At 45.8% G+C, this 19761-nt stretch overlaps 1 protein-coding gene across 4 annotated transcripts; it reads left to right on the forward strand.

The window, feature by feature from the left end:
- Positions 1-95: 95 nt before the first annotated feature.
- On the forward strand, positions 96-19663 carry LOC6554890 (regulator of G-protein signaling loco). 4 transcript variants are annotated; one of them, XM_015153856.2, is made up of 5 exons: positions 96-475; positions 545-2688; positions 16835-17617; positions 17678-18818; positions 18885-19663. In XM_015153856.2, exons 2-5 carry the CDS (start codon positions 553-555, stop codon positions 19445-19447), a joined length of 4623 nt encoding a protein of 1540 aa, XP_015009342.1. In that variant the 5' UTR covers positions 96-475; positions 545-552; the 3' UTR covers positions 19448-19663. The 4 variants fall into 4 exon arrangements, with proteins under 4 accessions (XP_015009342.1, XP_026832961.1, XP_015009346.1 ...); XM_026977160.1 differs by having other exon boundaries at positions 17678-18790; positions 18885-18984; XM_015153860.2 differs by lacking the exons at positions 96-475; positions 545-2688 and adding exons at positions 6355-6516; positions 8874-9930.
- The last annotated feature ends 98 nt before the right edge of the window (positions 19664-19761 follow it).

A 19761-nucleotide genomic window follows, 5' to 3' on the forward strand; every position in this document is an offset into this window, starting at 1 on the left:
CTGCAGTCTGGCAACGCCTGTTTCATTGTTTTCAGCCAGTCTGGCAGCCCTATTTCATCTCTATTTAGCAAAGTTATCGATATCTCAATGAACACATGATAGTATCGCGTAACACCTCAGTGTGTTCCATCTCTAATTCATAGTTACGCTTGCGCATCGTAGACGCATATTTTAATTACGGATTTAAGCGCAATCAATTGCAATAAATATGCCCGATAAATTCACAAAAAACATATTAACCGCGTGAAGATGAGGTAGCACCCAAGAAGAGTTAGTTATCAACTAAATAGAGGCCTAGAAAAGTGCAGCAAAATACGTGTGGCCATTGCTGCGCGTGTGTGTGTGCCATTGATTACATAGTTCGCATAGGCGACGCACAGGTGCGAGCGAGAGGGGGCGACATCCGAAAAGGGGCGCAACAGAAACCGCATTCCATTTCCAGAAATCCAGGTTGCAGCTTCCATCCATGAGAAAGGTGCGTACATATGTCCAGATGTGGACTAAGATTGGCCTGTACTCTTCATCATCCGTTTTCTCCACGCAGTGAGCGCCATGCATCACCATCATCCGCCTCTGCCCATAACGGGAGCAAGTGGCTCCACTGCCGTGGGAACGGGAGCAGCTGCTGCGGAGGATGCATCACCTGCTGTGAGTAGTGGGCCCGCGCCCATAAACACCGCCACCACGCCCTCGGGATCCAACAGCCAGCAGCATCAGCGACGTCGCAAGAAGCGACCCAACTACAACTACAATGGCATCCGCACCGTGGAAGTGAGACGGGGTTACAATGGATTCGGTTTCACCATTTCCGGGCAGCAACCATGCAGGCTGTCCTGCATCATCAGCAGCTCACCCGCCGAGCAAGCTGGACTGCGTTCCGGTGATTTTCTCATTTCCGTCAACGGTCTTAATGTCTCCAAGTTGCCGCACGAAACAGTGGTGCAACTCATAGGCAACTCCTTTGGCAGCATTCGCATGCAGATTGCCGAGAACTATTACTCCGACAGCTCGGATGAGGAGAACGCCCATGCCACGCTGAGGGGTCAATTGTTGGCAGCCAGTTTGAGGCACAAGCCCAGGTTTCTGCACCACAAAGCCAAACTGCACAGACTACGCAACTCGCCCCAAAAGAAGCTAAACCCACCAGAGGCAGTGGAACCGCACAAATCAAAGTCATCACCAGAACACCCTACGTTAAAACCCGTTCTGGAGGATCCGCCTCTGACAGCCAATCTCTCCAAAGCAGCGGATGTGGCCAATGTAAGTGCCATGGTGCGGGCTGTGGGCAGTGCTGCACTGGAGTACCGTGTTATTGTCGGCTACCTGGGAACCATCGAGATGCCCAAGCAGATATCGCATAGCTCCAAGCTGCAGACAGTGCGATCTTGCATTCGGAAACTGAGACAGGAGAAGCGCCAGCCCACCATTGTGCTGATGTGCATCACGCCGGACAACTTGAGCCTGCAGAGCTCCAGCGGCGGAGTGCTGGCCACCTACTCCTCGGCCAGGCTGAACTTTGTGAGCTCCTCCTCGGAGAGCGAGAATCGATTCTTTGGTCTGGTCACTAGCGCCGTGCACAACACCCAGATCGAGGAGGAGTACGAGCCGAGTGCTGGCAACGGAGCAGCTGCTGGCCACATCAGCATCTCGCATAGCTGCCATGTCTTCGTCATCGACACCAAGCTGATTGAGCATGCGCAGCATTTGCAGCGGGCCCACGAGTTCCGCCTGCAGTGCACCCGCGATCCTATCTCGAACTTGTGTCTAGAGTTCCCCAACAACTCGGAATATGTGGTGAATCTCGTGCGGAGCATGTATACCATGCGGATTCTGCCGCCGGCAAGTCGGAGTCATCAGGCAGACTACGAGGCGGGTGCAGGAGCCGCCGCAGCTGGAGGAGCAGGAGCGGCTGCCCACTCGCCGCAGCCATCAAACCACAGCGAGATATCCACCACCACCTCCAATTCGGATTCGGGCATTGGCTTCAACAACGACTGTACGAATATATCGGATCGCATTCTGGTGGTGGACTTCCTGGCTGCAGGAGCAGGAGCAGCCCCTGGTCAGGCTGGACCACCAAATTATCCAGCACCTGCTCGTCCACTGGGCATAGTGGGCATCCCGGATAACCGACTGACTGTGCGCGCCATGCCCGATCATGCCGCCCTGCTAAGATCGCCGCCGTCGAGCTCTTCGCTTCGCCGACCCAATCTCCTGGCCAGCTTCAATCTGATCAAGAGTCCCGCCACGAATCTCACATCCACCCGCTCCTGTGACGATGTCCTTAATCTCTTTGTCGACGATTCACCGCGCACTCTGGCAGCCGTGGCCTCCATGGATGACATCTCGCTGCACTCGGCTGCTCCATCTCTGGATGAGGGCCACACATTTGCCCATCCTACTGGTGTGCCCCGCAAGATGCGCAGATCGTTGGCTCTGGAGGCGCCAACCACGCCGCACAAGCTCAGTGCCCAGGTGTTTGGCCAACCTGGCTCGCGACACTCGCTGGGATTCGAGGCCATCGACAGTGTGCAGTCGTCGGTCAGTGGAGCATGTATGGATCAGACCATGGACACGTGGGCCAGCCTGCAGAACCTGCACAAATCGCACAAGGATCGGACCAGCATGTCCGCATCTTCGTCCTCACATTGCCTTTTAGAAGCTACGAACAGTGAACCGGATTTGGGGGTAAGTGGAACATTATCGTTTTTATTAATCATAGTTTTGTGGAATGTTTTTAAATCATTGCCCTTTAACATACACGTATGTAATATATATTATATATAACATTGAATCACGAAAACATACCATATCGAAACGAATAGGGAACCCCCTGCATTTGTGAACCGCCCCTGTGCGCGTTCAAAAATCTGTTTACCTGGACGCCGCTCGAAGTTACCTGCGGTCTCGGAGCTTATCGCTCCACACTGATCCCACTGCTCCTCCTGCTCTCTGGGTCCCCAGATAAGGGGCTCTCTCTGGTCTGGTGGGCCATATATCGGCGTTCCTTTGTCCGCTTACCCAGATTTTTAGTAGTCACAGTTGGGCTTTGGCAATAGGTGGCCACGGTTCCGCTATCTGCGATTCGGGCACGGATTTTGCGGGTTTTAGTTAGTATTTACGGCCAGGCCCTTACACTGCAGCTCCGATCGCCATTATCGCGACTCGGGGATTCGAGCGCGTCGTGGGTGATAAGGGCGGAAATCGCTGGCTAAAAATAAAGTGCTCCGAGCCAATGACGTCATGGGCGTAGGTCACGACTGAAGCCGATCACCAGTGCAGCTCCATCCCGAGCGGTTCCGCCGTCGATTCCCCTGCCTCGGGCTTAATTCAATCTAAAGCAATTAATGGCGTCGACGCCGACTGACCTTTTCGCTCCTCCGCTCGCCCCCCAATCCTACCCAGAATTCCCATCGGGTACATCGGTAATTTAGTTTGATTTTCGATTTGACAACACGCGATTTTGTATACGATTTTTGTGCGATTCGGTCGCCCGTTTGCGCAGTTTCACTTTCGCCTCGCTGTGCTGTGCTGTTCCCTCGTTTATTTGTTTTGTATTAAATACATAAATACATAGTACATATGGGCATATTACAATTGAAATATAAATATAAATAAAACAACGTCGCGCAAAAGTTGCTCCATAAAAAGTTCAACGCCAGTTCAAGGAGCCCCGTCAGCAGTTTAGACTGAAATAAATATAAATAAATTCTCATTACGATAAAGTAAGAACAAAAACAGGAAAAAAACGTGTACAAATTGCAAGTGCAATTGTTTTGCACAGGCAAACAACAACAGTGATCGTCCCGATGCAAAAATGTCACTTCGAGAACTCGTTTGTGGCCTGTACTCCGAGGAGAAGGAGATCGCGGTAAGCTGGCAATATGTGATTTGTGGATATATCTCACACCTATATCGGTGCCCTCTTGATCGATGGGTTCCCCTCTCAAAAAACTCTGGCATCTACCTCTAATTACGCACAAGTCAGTAATTAGGCAGGGAATAAATCATATTGCTGACGTTACTTACTGGTGCGATATTTACTTGGTTTTATGCCGGAGATTTAGGCTGAGTTGTCCGATTCACCCCTATATCACGAAATTCCTTATCCCACTCACCTAAAAATGACTAAAGCGCCAAAGTCGTCTTTCGAAACATTATGCATATGTCGTTTGGAATTAGTAATCTGCTTGTTTGCTTATTTCAGCACGTTCTTACGCCTTTGATAGAATGCTCTATTTCTTTTCTCATGGCTCGCAATCAGCAAACAGTGCTTCTTTTGTTTGCCCATCCATAAATCTGTGACACCTGCTAGGTGGTAAATATTATTACCCTGCGTTTGCCCTCCTGCGCTCTGAATACATAAACTAATATCGTAAATTAGGCATATTATTAGGCATATTGTCTGGAGTCTGAAACATGAAAATATTAGCACTAAGATAATCAAATCAGCTATGTTCATATCAAACTGTTGATATAGCACTTAGTAATCTCATCCATCATTTCTCTATCTGATACAATGTGATGTACATATATTAGCTGCGTACTTTTGGGAGTCAGATGGACATAAATTACATTAATTAAATTTCGGCAGTTTCTAAGCCAGTTAGTTGTGTTTTAGAGATTTCGAACAAACGATAGCCAGCTGGGGACTAATGAGTAAGCATGTCAAGTGCACTTTTGTGAATTGTTTTAAGCCAAATAGACACGCAACCGGGGACATGACATAAGTAGTTGGCCGGGTGTTCCAACAGGTTGACTCTGGTCTGACGGCATTTTGGCGGTAACCCGTGTGGTTTTCCTCCGAAAAAGGTGGAGTGGCACATGCCGTCACAGGTGCAACACAACAACCCTCGTGCTGTAGGATATACAGGGGAAAAAGTCAAGGAGCCGGGGTGACCTGCTAAGCGAACGTTACTTTGCTTCCTTCCTGGCCAGCGGATCGTCATGGGAAGTGAGCTCTTGACTCTTGGCTCTCTGGCAGGTTGAATTCTACACCATTGGGCTGGGTAATTTAAGTTCTGTGCCACAATTAACCACGATTCGGCCTCTGAATGTGAGTTCTATTACCAAGGCCCAGCGAATTCATAACGTATTTGCCAGCTGACGATTGTGGGAATGGAAAACCTCTAAGCCAGCCAGCCAAATGTATCTATCAGATACGTCAGTCGTGTAATTTTCGCTGAAAATAATTGCCCAAAGTTGTTCGGATGTGATCATATGGCTTATCAGTTTGACTAGCACTCAACCCGAAATGCCAAAGGCCAAGCGCAAATGGAAATGGAAATGACAAACAAAATGTTTATTTTTAAAATGCATACTATTTACCTGATCCAACAGAAGCGACTGTTTGGGCGCTATTGTCGTTGTGCCCCCGTATTTTGATAGCAGCGTACATAAGAGCGGTCCGAAGTACGTCAGAAACGCCAAAATGCCAAAATGCCGGATTGTGCTATTAATAAACACCTTGCGCTCCAGGCACGTAACCTGCCAATTGAAATGACCCAAGGCAGTTGGCCGAAAAAACCCAACCGAAGTCGGTTGTCCCCAGACAATCGTAAGATACATATGCTCTGGCTTTAAGGCAATACGATCTATTAGTTGGTAATCTGTTGGTTTAATGCTTTCGAAAAGGAACACTCCCGTCAAATAGAAAGCTTATTCTATTTCTGTTCTAGATAAGAAAAATGCCGGAATAATGTGATATCTTATTTGGGAGCGGAACATTATAAGTTGCAGCAGAAATAGTAATAAAAATTTTATAAAAATACATTTACATACGTTTTTGTTATAAGCCTGAAACATTTCCACTCGAAATGCGACTCGCGGTTTTATGACGTCGTAAACCTTTAATTATTATAATTATAAGCTTCGGATTTTGTTGTAATTGTTCAAATTTTACGAATAGGCTTTTAGCACAGTCTGACTCAAGCCAAAACTTGTTTTAATGGTCACTTCTTTGGGGAAGTGTCCAATCAATATGCGAACTACAGGGTATAGAATCGCTATTAAATTGCATGCGGTATGCAATTAATGCATTCGGCAAGTGCAAGTGGAAAACACCTGACTCCGCTGCACATTTTCCACCCCGATGACGGTATTTGTGTTCAGGTTTTAGTGACTAACCACCGATCGCCAAGAAAACAACAACAATAAGCGCTAGAACGGCGAAAGCGGACGAAACCGCTTGTAAACCGCCCCGCGTTGAAAAACGCGCGCATGCGCTCTCCTTTTCCCACTCGCGCCTATGGCGGCGTTCCAACAGCTGCGCTGTTGCCGTTTCACCTGCTCATTGCCATGGGCAACATGTTGTTGTTGCCTACCACCTGAGCCAGGTTAACAGCGACCTGAACGTCGCACATCGTTCAGAAACCCTGAGTCAGTCACCGAGCGCAGTTCATTCGATCACAACGCTTTTGGTTACAAAGTTGAAGCCGAAATCAAATTGAAGAAGTCAATAAGTTTTAATTTACATTGCAAACTGGGCCAATTACCTGGCAACCACAATAGCAAAGTGTACGTTGAAGTAACCAGCATTTAATAACATATAAAAACTCCAAGCTGAAAAAGACAACCGGAAATTCCGACTTTGTGTATCACTGAATACGACTTTTTGCAATACATCAAAGACTTGAAAGCAATGTCTGTTAATTACCTTGGACCCAAAAACCTACTGATTAATCACTCATCGCCACCCAAAAATAAAACTCGCACTGGCATCAAATATTGGCTGGATAAATAAAAACAGCTAGTCAATTGAACTTTGTTTGTGGCCTGTTTTCTGTGCTTTTGGCCCCCAAAATAGAATGTGCTAAATAATATACAACTTAAGGGGGGAAATAACCAAAAACCAAAAACAAAAAATAAAAAAATGTTCTCTGCGATTCATAATCTTTGCGAATTCCACTGCACACAATAACAATAACAAGCCATGAAAACATTCCACTTTATTGCCTTGATATGCAGTGTAATCGAACAAATGAAATCCCCAATCGACGTCATAGCTAAAAACCGCGTAAAATCCATTAAACCGCCTACGAAACGCCAGCAAATCGCTGGCGACTTCTAATTATGATTGTGTGGTATTTCCCCCAAGACATTTCTCCATAATTAATAGCCAGTGGGTGTGCGTTAATGTTTTTATAAACTTTTCTCCGAACACTTCAAGAACCGAAATTGAAAAAAAAATAATGATGGAAAATTCAATCACCGAAATACCAACTGTGCAATAAAAACCCAAAGTTTTATTCAGAATTAATTGCCCGCCGCTCGACTGTTCATCGCAAATTTCGCCCAATTTAAAACAGCCCACGAATTCCTTATTTATTTGCCTTTGGTGTAAACGAACACAGTAGTTCACCCCAAAAATGATTCCCCTTAAAACCGAAGAGTGAAAAATCAAACAGATCTCCGCCTGCTTTCTGCTTCCACTTAAATGCCCAAAATAGTCGAATGTGGCCAATATTCCGATTCTGACCTATTCAACGGAATAGCCCCAGACAGCTTCACGGATTTATTACACAGAATTTGCCGAAAGGCGATTCATAAAATCACTTTAGAATGGAAGTATTCCTCTCAGCTCCAAATGATGTCACATTCCGTGGGGAGAACAATGAGACGCACGAGACGTACGAGAAATCGCTTTGATCTATGGTCGTCACTGGAAACTGGCTGAATCGATCGAACTCAGTTAGTCACGCGTTAATGTACGGGCAATAAATATTATTCTATATAATGAAGCAAATATGGCTTTCCATGTCAGGCGATACAACCCAATCAAGATTGAAATCTTATTCATTCATGAAAAAGGCATAAAACGCTTTGGCAATCGCCTTTAGCATGGAGGCTCACTTGTTTATGACCACACTTTCCTGTGTGTCAAAAGTTCCAAGAAGAACTTATTCCCATGTATTATTGGACTGGATTCCATTTAAGCCTGGAGCTGACGTGCTCCCTTAGGAACTTCAAAAGATTAGAGTGCCATGAGTGGTCACGATTCTCGTGTGTCTCGCTGATACATACATATGTAGATATATTCTAACCATTTGGGTCAAGCTATTAAGTTCTTGGCTCATATTGCGCAGTCACACTTTTCTTTCTGCTGTTTACACGGGAATTCCTGAGCTATTTTGATACCCGAATATTGATAAGGAGGCTTGTTGTTGACTTCAGTCAGTGGAGTAATGCCAGATGCCTGATAGAGCAAGGCGAGTAAAGAGTGCTTTTTGTGGGCGCCCCATTAGTTGAGGTCTATATATTCGAGCGATAAACATAATAAAAACATTCTTCTTTCTTTAATAACTTTTGTTTGGATTATAAGGCTCGATTTATATTTTATGTATCCCACACTCTCTTCGATTGCGTAAACCCACTGGCATCTCCTTATGGGCCCACATGGGTGACGCACCGCTGAACTCACTGTATCCACTGGATTCACAGCCAGATACATCGACAAGCTACAAGCGACAATTTCCGTCAGTCTTTAGGTATTCCAAATGCGAATCGCACGTCCGAAGAAAGCAGTGAACGGCGTGGAGAGTCCATAAAAAGTGCTTACTCAACATTGAAGAAGTCGCATGTCTGCGGTCTCGAGGGCGCAGGCGTCCCAGAGAGATACGTACATAGGTTCTCGAAATTTGCATAGCTTTTCCCCACTTGCGTGAAAAGTTTACCTTTGGCGGCTGGCCATTTGGCCGGGGAAATTCAGTCGTACGCGAACAGTCGAGCAGCGTGAACGTGGCTAAAATCGAAACCATTGGGAGTACCATCCCACCCTACCTGCCACCCAAAAAAACTTTGCGTTTTAATTGCTGCGTACAAGCTCTTAAAGTGCTAGTAATATCAAATAATCAAATTGAATTGCACCCATTTAGGCAAGTGCGCGTCATGAACAATACAAACACCACGCGAGGCAGTGGCTCCAGAATACCCTTCGCACAGAACCAGGACAGCATCGCCAGCATGGTGGAGCGGTTCGTCCAGTCGCTGAGCCAGCTGAACGATTCCGGCACCTTTGACAGCAGCTTCGAGATCAAGAAGATCCATCCTGGAGCCTCGGCCGGTTCCACGCCGAAGCATGTCCGCCATCGCTGCCTCACGGAGCTGGATCGCGAACAGTTGACCCGGTTTGTGCGGGACTTCGAGGAGCGACAGGCCAGCACACCGAAGGTCAAGTCCAAGATGAGCTCACCCTACATATGCCGCAAGGCCAAGGAGTTCTACCAAAGTGCCAGTGGCAGACGCAGTGCCTCCCCGCACATAACACTTGCATCGGAGACCGTGCCAGAGGAGCAAGCGGCGGTGAATCCATTGCCCAGGAAATGCGCAGAGGCGGAGGACCTGATGCCACCACCCATGGCCATGGCACGTGTCCAGGCGGAACGCCGGAGTTGCCGCAGTGCCTCACGCGTGCTGCAGTTCTTCAGTTCGGCCACCAAGAGGCGGAGTGGTAGCCGGAAGCTCAGTGAGCCAGAGCTGGAGGATAACCGGGCCGATTCCCCAGTGCTGATCAGGGTGACCAGGGATCGGGAGGAGGAGCAGCTGGGCTGCAGTCCACTGCCACTGGCCGCGTCTGGCGGGGAAGTGCCCACCAGTTCCGAGGACGAGGAGGAGCACGACGACGGCATCAGCTCGGCCAGCTCCAATCTCACCTCCCAGTCGGGCAGCTCCAATAGCCGCAATCTCTCCCCCGACTCCTCCTTCGAGATGCACGCTCCACTCCTGCCCAGCTTCAAGGTCACTCCTCCACGGGCCGTTTGTCGCGTTGGCAAGAATGCCGCCTGCGAGTTTGCTCGTTTCCTGCGCGGCTCCTTTCACTCCAAGCGCGCATCGGTGACCACGCTGCGCAGATCCCTCAGCGATCCGGATGCAGTGCAGCAGATGGACTTCAGCAAGCCGCCTCCGCTGCGCGACACCACCAACGTCATGCGAGTGAGTCACTTCTAGATTCCATTCACATCCCAAGTGGGAGTAATCGCCTGGGAGTACACTCAACAATACTCACGAAATTATTAAAATTATCAAATCTATTATCTTCTACATCGATTATCAAAAATAAGACTGCATTTCAAGCACTAGGTCAAGACTGAATAGATGAGATAAAAACCATCTTGAATGCGATATTTCATTACACTTAAGTTAAGATTTAGAATGGTTTCTATAAATTCCCATAATTTCTTTTTAGACTTTGGCTATATCGATAAGATCAAAAATGGTGTCAAAACTATACAATTTAAATATAAGAAATCAAAATCTAAATACATCCTTATTTCACAAAAAACCTATTATTATTTAAATAATTTCAAACACGTAGACCCTTTTCATTTGTTGAGTGTACTTCGACAGCTGGCGCCAATGTGATACGCCTCGATACGATTCGATTCGATTCCGATCCGATATGTTTTAGTTCCAAATTTGTTTACGCCAAAAACTCTTCATAATTTTTCACTGGAAGCTGTTTATTTACGCCCGTGTCGTCGTCAATCAATGGCCATTAAGGCGTGTCCGTAAAATCCGTTGATGGTTGTCCGTATGGCGGCACCTGGCTTCCAGCGAATCCCCCAGCCAAAGAGTGATCCCCAAATGATCTTTGAACTCGTCAGCTTCATGGTGTTTACCCTGCGCTGCATTCTAGATGTACGTCAAATCGGATTACGCCATTTAGTTATAGTTTATTGGCCAATAAAAATTAGTTGTTTGTAATGCCACAAATCAATCAGCAGTAAATTCTGCGCAGATTCACGATTGGAATTAAGGAAGAGAATTCGAGACGTAGAATCACTAGATTGATCATGTATCTAAAGAGGGAATTTTATATTATACATGTTTATCTTTAAGTTGCACACTTATTAGTGTGATACTTTTTGTTGTGACAGTCCTAAGTATTCGGTGTTTACAATATTATTTATGGCGAGCATCCTGAAAACCAGACTATAGTTATTATTCTTACATCATTCGCTTCACTTTTACTGCCTGGATTTCCCTTTTGATAAGTACTTTCCTATATGTGTGCAATGTGTCACCTAAGCGAAGATGTCCCCATCTAATTCCAAATCGGGCCAACGATTGCCAGTTGTGGCCATAATGACTTTCTAATTATCGCATTTGCATGGGCGTCGCGTGCCGCATTTCACTTTTCAATGGGGCTCATTGGTCATCAGTTGGTTCCTCGGTTGCCAAGTGGGGAAATAGCCCACGCTGATATTAACCATTTCCATTGATCAATAAAGAAATTAAGTAAATATTCCCATTCCCATTGAATTGCCCACACTTAGGGCCGTATAAAAGTCGTTAAACGTCTGTGGGCATTGTAAAAATTCCATCCACATATCCATCCGATTCCTGTACTTAACTTTAAAATACATATATGTATCTTCCGCCTGGAGTATTCAGAACGGAACGCATATGACCCGCATTATCTTCCATAAAATTAACACAAACAAAAAGAAGCAGGAAAAACAAGCAGCATGCCGGATATTTAATTTAATGTGCACAATTGTTCAAAAAAGCGATACAGGCAAACCTACCGTAACTGGAAAACTAGAATCAATTGAAAATGGGAAAAGATATTTTCTTTGAGGTATTTTAATTTTTATTTTCTGTGTATACGAGCAGCATCGAAAAGTTACCTATAAAAAAATACTCGTTTGGTTTCTTTACAAATCGAAAGGGAAATCCGCCAGAAATCCATATCTGTGAAATTGAAAAATGTCCTATCGAATGTCCACTGTAACTCACAAATGTAAAGCGAATTGTTGCAATTGTGGATTTTGGAACGGAACAGATAGGATTGGCTGGAATTGGCTCATTCACGCACAAAACCGCAGATGGAAACCAGAGCGAAGTGCGTAAAATGTGGAAAATTATAGTTCCCTTTATTTTTTTGCCCACTGGCCATTAGCTAAACAAATCATAAATAACTGAGAAATTATAGACAAAAAAACGCACATGCGGCGAAAAGGAAAATAAAATAATTTTCCAGTGCTCACATGATCTGGAAATTGGACACAGATGGGGGTCGACTTGCACGCGTTCCATTCGGTTGCCCGGCCTTCCTCTCCTCCTTCATCGATCTTCACTTTTGTATACATACATATCTGCAAATTGCTTAATTTATCAACCAAATGCATAACAACAAAGCAGCAGCCGCCCGCATTCCAGTTGCTTTTGCTTGGCATTTTAATTATTCCAATTGACTGGGGCTCTCTTTGTTTAGACCACTGGAAGGATGGAAGGGGGTCGGATCGGAGCGGATCGCTTCATTAATTTGCCAGTGTATTTTGGCTATTTTTAGAGCAATTTATTTACTCGTCCGCATGTTTTCGCAAAACTACAAATGTTTTTGCCTCATTAAGCCAATTGTATTGCATACCTAAATGGGCATTACATATACAGAGGCCGTGTAAAATGCGTCCAAAATGCGCCAGGCCACTTAATTAATTGGCCAAAAGGCTGAAAAAAGCAACATTTAATTAAGGAAAATCAACAAAAATGTGCGTCACTTGGTGGGGCGAGCGAGAGGGACAGAGAGAGCGAGCACACCCACAACAAGCTGTGCAAACTTGGTTTTGTGTGTGCGTAAGCGGTTCATTCATAAGCAGCAAAGCAAACAACAAAAGCAATTTCCAGCAGCCGGTGTCAGGCAAATAGGCAAAAGCAATAACAATACTAACAACAAAGAGCAACGTACGAAACAGCCACCAAAAAAGAAAAAGAAACAACAAAAGGCATTCTCATTCCCACTGAAAATGAGTAAGCAGCGCACAAGCACACAGACGCACACACACTCGCCGAGTCGAATTCGAATTTCGAAATCCAGTTTCGTTGCCTCCCCTAAACTGTTAAAGCAGCTGTTCAAAAGATCACTCTCTTTGGCGCTCTCTCGCTGAAAAGATTTAAAATATAAACGATTTGCACTTTTATCTTTGCTCTAACTTTACTGTGCACTCATTGCTTCTGGTTACAAAAATTCTACATTACTTCCAATCGATTGAGAAGTTAATATTAATTAATAATATTTTCTCTGCCGCTCTCGCTCTTCTCTGCATTCTCCTTAACATTCAACTCTTAACAGTTCTGTTGCTGCAATCTCGAAACTTAACATTGCTGACAGTTAAACCTCGACAACTTCACAGATACTTTTGCGTTTGAATCGACGGGTTCGCGGCTCTCGGCGCGGCTACCATTTTTCCGAAAGATACAAGTACTTCCAAGTGAAATAAAGCAATTACATAAAGTCCAAAGAGTGCAGTGCGCTACCGCGTTGTGAATTCCAGTGCGAAAGTGTAGAAAAAGCCAATTGACAAAAGCGTCACGTTTTCGCTTTCTGCCATTGTATTGCCCACGCACTTATACAGGCACACACACCTTGTCACCTGGAATACCGCAAGAAATTTCAAAGAAATTGAGTCGTAAAAGCCGCAAAATCATAAGAAATCCAGAGAATCCGAATGTTCGTTCTGGTTTATCAACGCCTATGGTTAGTTGATCATTTGCAATTCTAACGAGACTCTCTGTCTCTATCTCCAATCCTCTTCTCCTTTATTTCCCTCTTTCTCTACATGAGCCACCCTCAATCCGCCCTCTTTTCGCTTTATTTTGAAACGCAGGCCTTTCGCAGATAAGATTCGTTTTCATTGTTGTCTCTATAGGGAGTGTAGAATACACTTACGAGTACTATAAAGTTCAAAAATATACAACCACACTACCCCTTTGTACTCTGATTAAGTCTTTAATTTGCAGAAGTACTTACAATTTTCATATCATACCTCCTAAGTGATGTGTTTATATTTTAGATTAAAAGCCACCACATAGGTCACAAAACAACCAGTTAAGTCAATTTCAATATTGCTACGAACAAAAATCATAAAAGCAAATGGCAAACCTGTTTTAATGGCAATTTAGAGAACAGAGGAGGCAAATTATAGCTTCCATTAATAAAAGTTCAAAGCGTTCACTTAGCAATTCATTTATCAATAATGTTAAGATATTGCCCATGACAAAGATACATTCGTAAATTCAAAACCAAAATGTGCTACTTATTGATGACATCTGGATGTGTCATTAATTTGACCGCCGCTGTATGTGTACAAATAATTCATACGATTTGTCATAAATTCCCTGAAATTCTGGTACACTTCGGGGAAATTCTAGACACCAGATACCAAATATTAGACTTCTTGAATGGGACCCCCAAAACCCACTTCGTCATACTTGATAACATATTTACCCCCATGTTTATCGCCTGAAAACAATTTCCAAAGAACCGATATGCGTGATATTTGCCTGAAACATCTGGGAGGGTGTGGGTTCTCCGAACGAGACTACGTGATATTCTCAAGTGTCTGGGCTCCAAGATTACGAACGGCAGGCATGGCTGTGCGCCCCCAAAGAGTAATCGAAACGAAACCCTTCGATGGATCTCAATTTTCCATCATGTCCAGCAGACCATTGCGGTTGTTCCATCGACTCCAGACTCCAATTACCGCCGCCCTGCTAATTAAGTGCCACCCCAGAAGGCGACAGGTTGCAGATGGGGATCGCGAACGGGATCTGGAATGGGATCGGGTGTGCATATAGAGAAATTATATTGTAGCCAGCCACCAAAGAGTGGTAACCCGAGCCGAAAGCCATTGCGGATAATTCACTCGTGGGACTTTGTTGGTCTTCAGCTCGGTGCCGCCGTTGAAATGCAAACTCAGCTCAATGACTTGGCACTCGTTTTCGAGAGAGCGATATAAAGATGAAGCCAGCTGGATAGTTGAACCGAGTCTATAAGTGCACTGTGCGAAAATTGCAGATATTTTTATAATCGTTATGCCACTCTAATGTCATGCAAAGCGATTTAATAACATAAAGCAAGCAGTGATTTTGTTTAAATTCGAGTCGCAGAGTAATTGCATTAATTGCTAACTTCTCTCAGTGTCCAATGATGAGTTTAATATGTGGAGACAGCCCAAGAGAGGCATGGCCATGTAAATGGGAATGTGGATGTGAACGTACCCACCATGGCGGCACCGGAAAATGTCCAAGTCAGTGTCCACTGAAGCGGAGAAATATGCTCCGGCCCGCACTCCCTTTTTTGACCAGTGAATGGAACGGAATGGAGATGGCTGGTGTTTTTTTGTTTTTGAGTGTTTCTTTCGGTGTATTTTGTATTTGTTAGCTGTGGGATTTCTTAGTGGTCGGGCTTAATTGCTGCCCATTCTTGCACGAATCACTGTTGCTAAATTCGGTTGCCTCGTCTTTGTTTCCATTCGATATCGCATTTTGCAGCGCAAAGTCGACAGTCTGTGGATTAGCCGTTTATTTATTTTAATTATTTTCTTTGGCAAATTGCTCACTTCCTACTTAGCGACGTCAAAACCTCTATACACCCCCTTTTAGTAGTTGTCTCCTATTGTTTGGCAATCAGCGTTGATTTATGTTCCTCTCTCTGAGCTTTTGCTCGCCGAATCTGTTGGGCGTTTGTCAGCTTGTTTTCTAGAATTTTCAGGCCCCATTTCAAGAAAACAAAGCCAAACTCAAGTGCAGCCTAAGTACTTTTAAGTGATGTTTTTTGAGTTTTGACCCATATACTTTAATTCGCCTTTTACCATAGCGATAAAACTGTATCTTTACTGCACTGTGTATATGTATGCATGTCTTAATATGAACTGGCATATCTCTTACGTTATGGCGTCACAAGAATTGTTTCTTGATATGATGAAATTGCACTTCGTTGCATATCGTGTACGTAAAAATATAGAAATATTGATAGGAGTTTTTCTCTTGACGACACAAATGGCATTTCATCTCAATCTGCACAATTGCTAGCGTGTGTCGAACCAATTTAAAAAGTGTATAAACGACGTTGTGCAGCTCGATACAAATTGGTTTCTATTAATGAACAAAAATGAACAAAAATTACGTTTCTTCTTTTAAGATCGAACTGCGAGAGAGCAAGTTGAAACCAACCGGAAATGTTGAAAATTTCTCTTTTATCTATAACAATCAGCGTTAGTCGACAACAAAAATGTGGCGTTGTATGTATCTTTTTTGAGTTTAGCTGGGAGTGAGTTATGGTTTCTGCGAAACTAGAGATCTGAATAGAATGATGGGCTTAGGAGTGGAATTCATTAATCTCTCGCCATAAGGGGATGGCGCACAAAAGCTGTCGTTAAACGAAAAGTCGGTGGGAAATGCACAAATACAATGTCCACCATGCGGCGACTAGAGATTCTCAGTCTGTCTGTTTGAGCAGCGATTATCGTAGCTCCAAGTGCAGTAAGTAGATGGAATGGGCACCATTCCACCACCACCATCATCATCATCATCAGCATAGGGGAACTCGACTCGAAGCAACTCCCATGCAACCACTCCAGAATGTCTTAACACACAATTGGGAAAGATAGTTTTTTCGAAGGGGAACCAGAGCCACGATGCGTCACACAAACAAATTTATGAGTTGATTTGAGGAGTTCAAAAGTTTATCGTGCCCGTCTGACCATGATAATGACAGTCTCCTCTGGATGCCCGCAATTTGTTCTTGTGAATGGGCCATGAATCGATGTCTTCTTTGTGCTTCCTTGTTACAAGTTTAATTGAAATCTAAAGGGTTGCATGAAGAAACTATTTTCTATCTTCATTTTGCTCTCTAAACAATAAAAGAAGTCTGTACATACTACCCACATTTCTAACAAAACTTTCTTTATGGCCACAATATGGTGTATGATTATTACTTGTATATTTTCTTATTTTTCAATGGATCTAGTGAGTTATTTCAGTTTAAGTGTATCATTACTATTATTTTTCTATAAAGACAGCTCGCTATAATTCCGTACCTTGATCGTTTCAGAACCGCGCTCTGCCCGCCAATGCCTCGCCCTTCCGCCGAGCCTGGGGACAGTCTTCCTTCCGCACGTCCCGCTCCGACAAGGTGGCCAAAGAGCAGCAGCAGCTAGGAAAGCCGTCGCCCGTGAGACGCACTGCCTCGATGAACGCCTCCGACAACGACATGTACATCAAGACGCTGATGCTGGACTCGGATCTGAAGTCGACGCGCAACCAGCACCAGCTCAGTCTGCTGCAGGTGCCCAAGATCCTGACCACACCTGCCCCGCCCTCCGCCATCACCGTGTCCGTTCCTGCAGAGGATGCGGCCCAAGACCACGGCTGTCCCAGCAGTTGGGCCGGCTCTTTTGAGCGGATGCTACAGGATGCCGCTGGCATGCAGACGTTCTCGGAGTTTCTCAAGATGGAATTCTCCGCGGAGAACATCTACTTCTGGACCGCCTGCGAACGCTATCGTCTGTTGGAAGCTGAGGCGGATCGAGTGGCTCTGGCCCGAGAGATCTTTGGCAAGCATTTGGCCAACAGCAGCAGCGATCCCGTCAACGTGGACTCGCAGGCACGTAGCCTTACGGAGGAGAAGCTGGCCGGTGCCGCTCCGGACATTTTTGCGCCGGCACAGAAGCATATTTTCAACCTGATGAAGTTCGATAGCTTTCAGCGTTTTATTCGTTCTGATTTGTACAAAAGCTGCGTTGAGGCGGAGCAGAAGAACCAGCCCCTACCATTCAGCGGATTGGATCTGGACGAGCAGCTGAAGACAAATTTTCACTTAGGTGCCTTCTCCAAGGTGAGTGTTTCTAGCATATATACATGCAATCATTGCTAAGACGAACTGAAATTCTAACAGCTCAAAAAATCGGCTAGCAATGCTGAGGATAGAAGGCGGAAAAGTTTGCTTCCCTGGCACCGGAAGACGCGTAGTAAGTCCCGCGATCGCACAGAAATAATGGCTGACATGCAGAATGCGCTGATGCCGGCGCCGCCAGTACCACCATCTGCCCCGCTCACCAGTGCCTCCCTCAAGCTTGTCTGCGGACAGAATTCTCTAAGTGATCTACACAGCTCTAGGTCATCTTTGTCCTCGTTTGATGCGGGCACAGCCACTGGTGGACATGGCGCCAGTACGGAGAGCGTGTATTCGTTGTGCCGGGTGATCCTCACCGATGGAGCCACCACCATAGTGCAGACAAGACCTGGTGAAACAGTGGGAGAACTGGTCGAGCGATTGCTGGAAAAGAGGAACCTTGTGTATCCCTACTATGACATAGTATTCCAGGGCAGCACCAAGTCGATCGATGTGCAGCTGCCGTCGCAAATCCTGGCCGGTAAGGAGGTGGTGATCGAGCGCCGGGTAGCTTTCAAGCTGGACCTGCCCGATCCGAAGGTGATCTCGGTGAAGAGCAAGCCCAAGAAGCAACTGCACGAGGTGATTCGACCAATACTCAGCAAGTACAACTACAAGATGGAGCAGGTGCAGGTGATCATGAGGGATACTCAAGCGCCAATCGACCTCAATCAGCCTGTGACCATGGCCGATGGCCAGCGACTGCGCATCGTGATGCTGAATTCGGATTTTCAGGTTGGCGGCGGCAGTAGCATGCCGCCGAAGCAAAGCAAACCTATGAAGCCACTGCCGCAGGGTCAGTTGGATGAGCTAACGAACAAGGTGTTCAACGAACTACTGGCCAGCAAGGCTGACAAAGCATCCAGCGAGAAGTCGCGGCCCGTCGATCTGTGCTCCATGAAGTCCAACGAAGCGCCCTCGGAGTCGTCATCGCTCTTTGAGCCCATGCGGCGTCAGCAGCGCGATGGCGGCAACATTCCGGCTAGCAAGCTGCCCAAGCTCAAGAAGAAGTCCACTAGCAGCAGTCAACAATCCGAGGAGACAGCGACAACTCAAGCAGTCGCGGATCCCAAGAAGCCGATTATAGCCAAGCTAAAAGCTGGGGTGAAGCTGCAGGTGACGGAGCGAGTAGCCGAGCACCAAGGTGGGTAGCCTTGACGTGCCTCCCCCAAAGAATGGCAAACTAACTTGGTTATTTATCCAATTACAGATGAACTACTCGAGGGCCTAAAGCGCGCACAGCAGGCACGACTGGAGGATCAGCGTGGCACCGAAATCAACTTCGATTTACCTGATTTCCTGAAAAACAAGGAGAATCTCAGCGCAGCTGTATCAAAGCTGCGCAAGGTGCGCGCCGGCTTGAGTCCCGTGAGCAAGGTATACGTTACGCCCACAGAAATTCCACAGCCGGCGCCACGTCTCTCCATCACACGTAGCCAACAGCCGGTGTCGCCCATGAAGGTGGACCAGGAGCCAGAGACTGACTTGCCTGCCGCGACGCAGGATCAAACGGAATTTGCTAAAGCGCCGCCACCGCTGCCGCCCAAGCCAAAGGTGCTGCCCATCAAGCCCTCCAATTGGGGCGTGGCCCAGCCCACGGGCAATTATTGCAACAAGTTCTCCCCCAGCAAACAGGTGCCAACATCACCCAAAGAAGCCTCCAAACCTGGAACGTTTGCGAGCAAAATACCACTGGATCTGGGACGAAAGTCTCTGGAGGAGGCGGGCTCGCGGTGTGCTTACCTTGAAGAGCCCAGCAGCAGCTTTGTGTGATATAAGTGCGCCCACGTACTTGAAATGGCTGATCTTGCTTGTATATATATGTGCACTATTTATTGATACTTTTTATCTTATTCCCTATTGTCTAAATGTCCAAACAATCCATGACGAGCTTTTGTATGTTATCTACTGAGTGATCGCCTGTATTTATAACTAGCAACAATAAGCTTTACCTTTACTACTTCTTGAATAAAAATATGCAATTAATAAGTAGTATACGCATTATTGAATAATATTACCTTACCTACCTAAAGTTTAAAAAAAAAAGGAGTCTACAATTCCCAATCATCGTAGAGGGTGGTGAAAAA

The sequence above is a fragment of the Drosophila erecta genome, unplaced genomic scaffold (assembly GCF_003286155.1).
Source record: "Drosophila erecta strain 14021-0224.00,06,07 unplaced genomic scaffold, DereRS2 tig00000000-arrow-pilon, whole genome shotgun sequence".
Lineage (NCBI taxonomy): Eukaryota > Metazoa > Arthropoda > Insecta > Diptera > Drosophilidae > Drosophila > Drosophila erecta.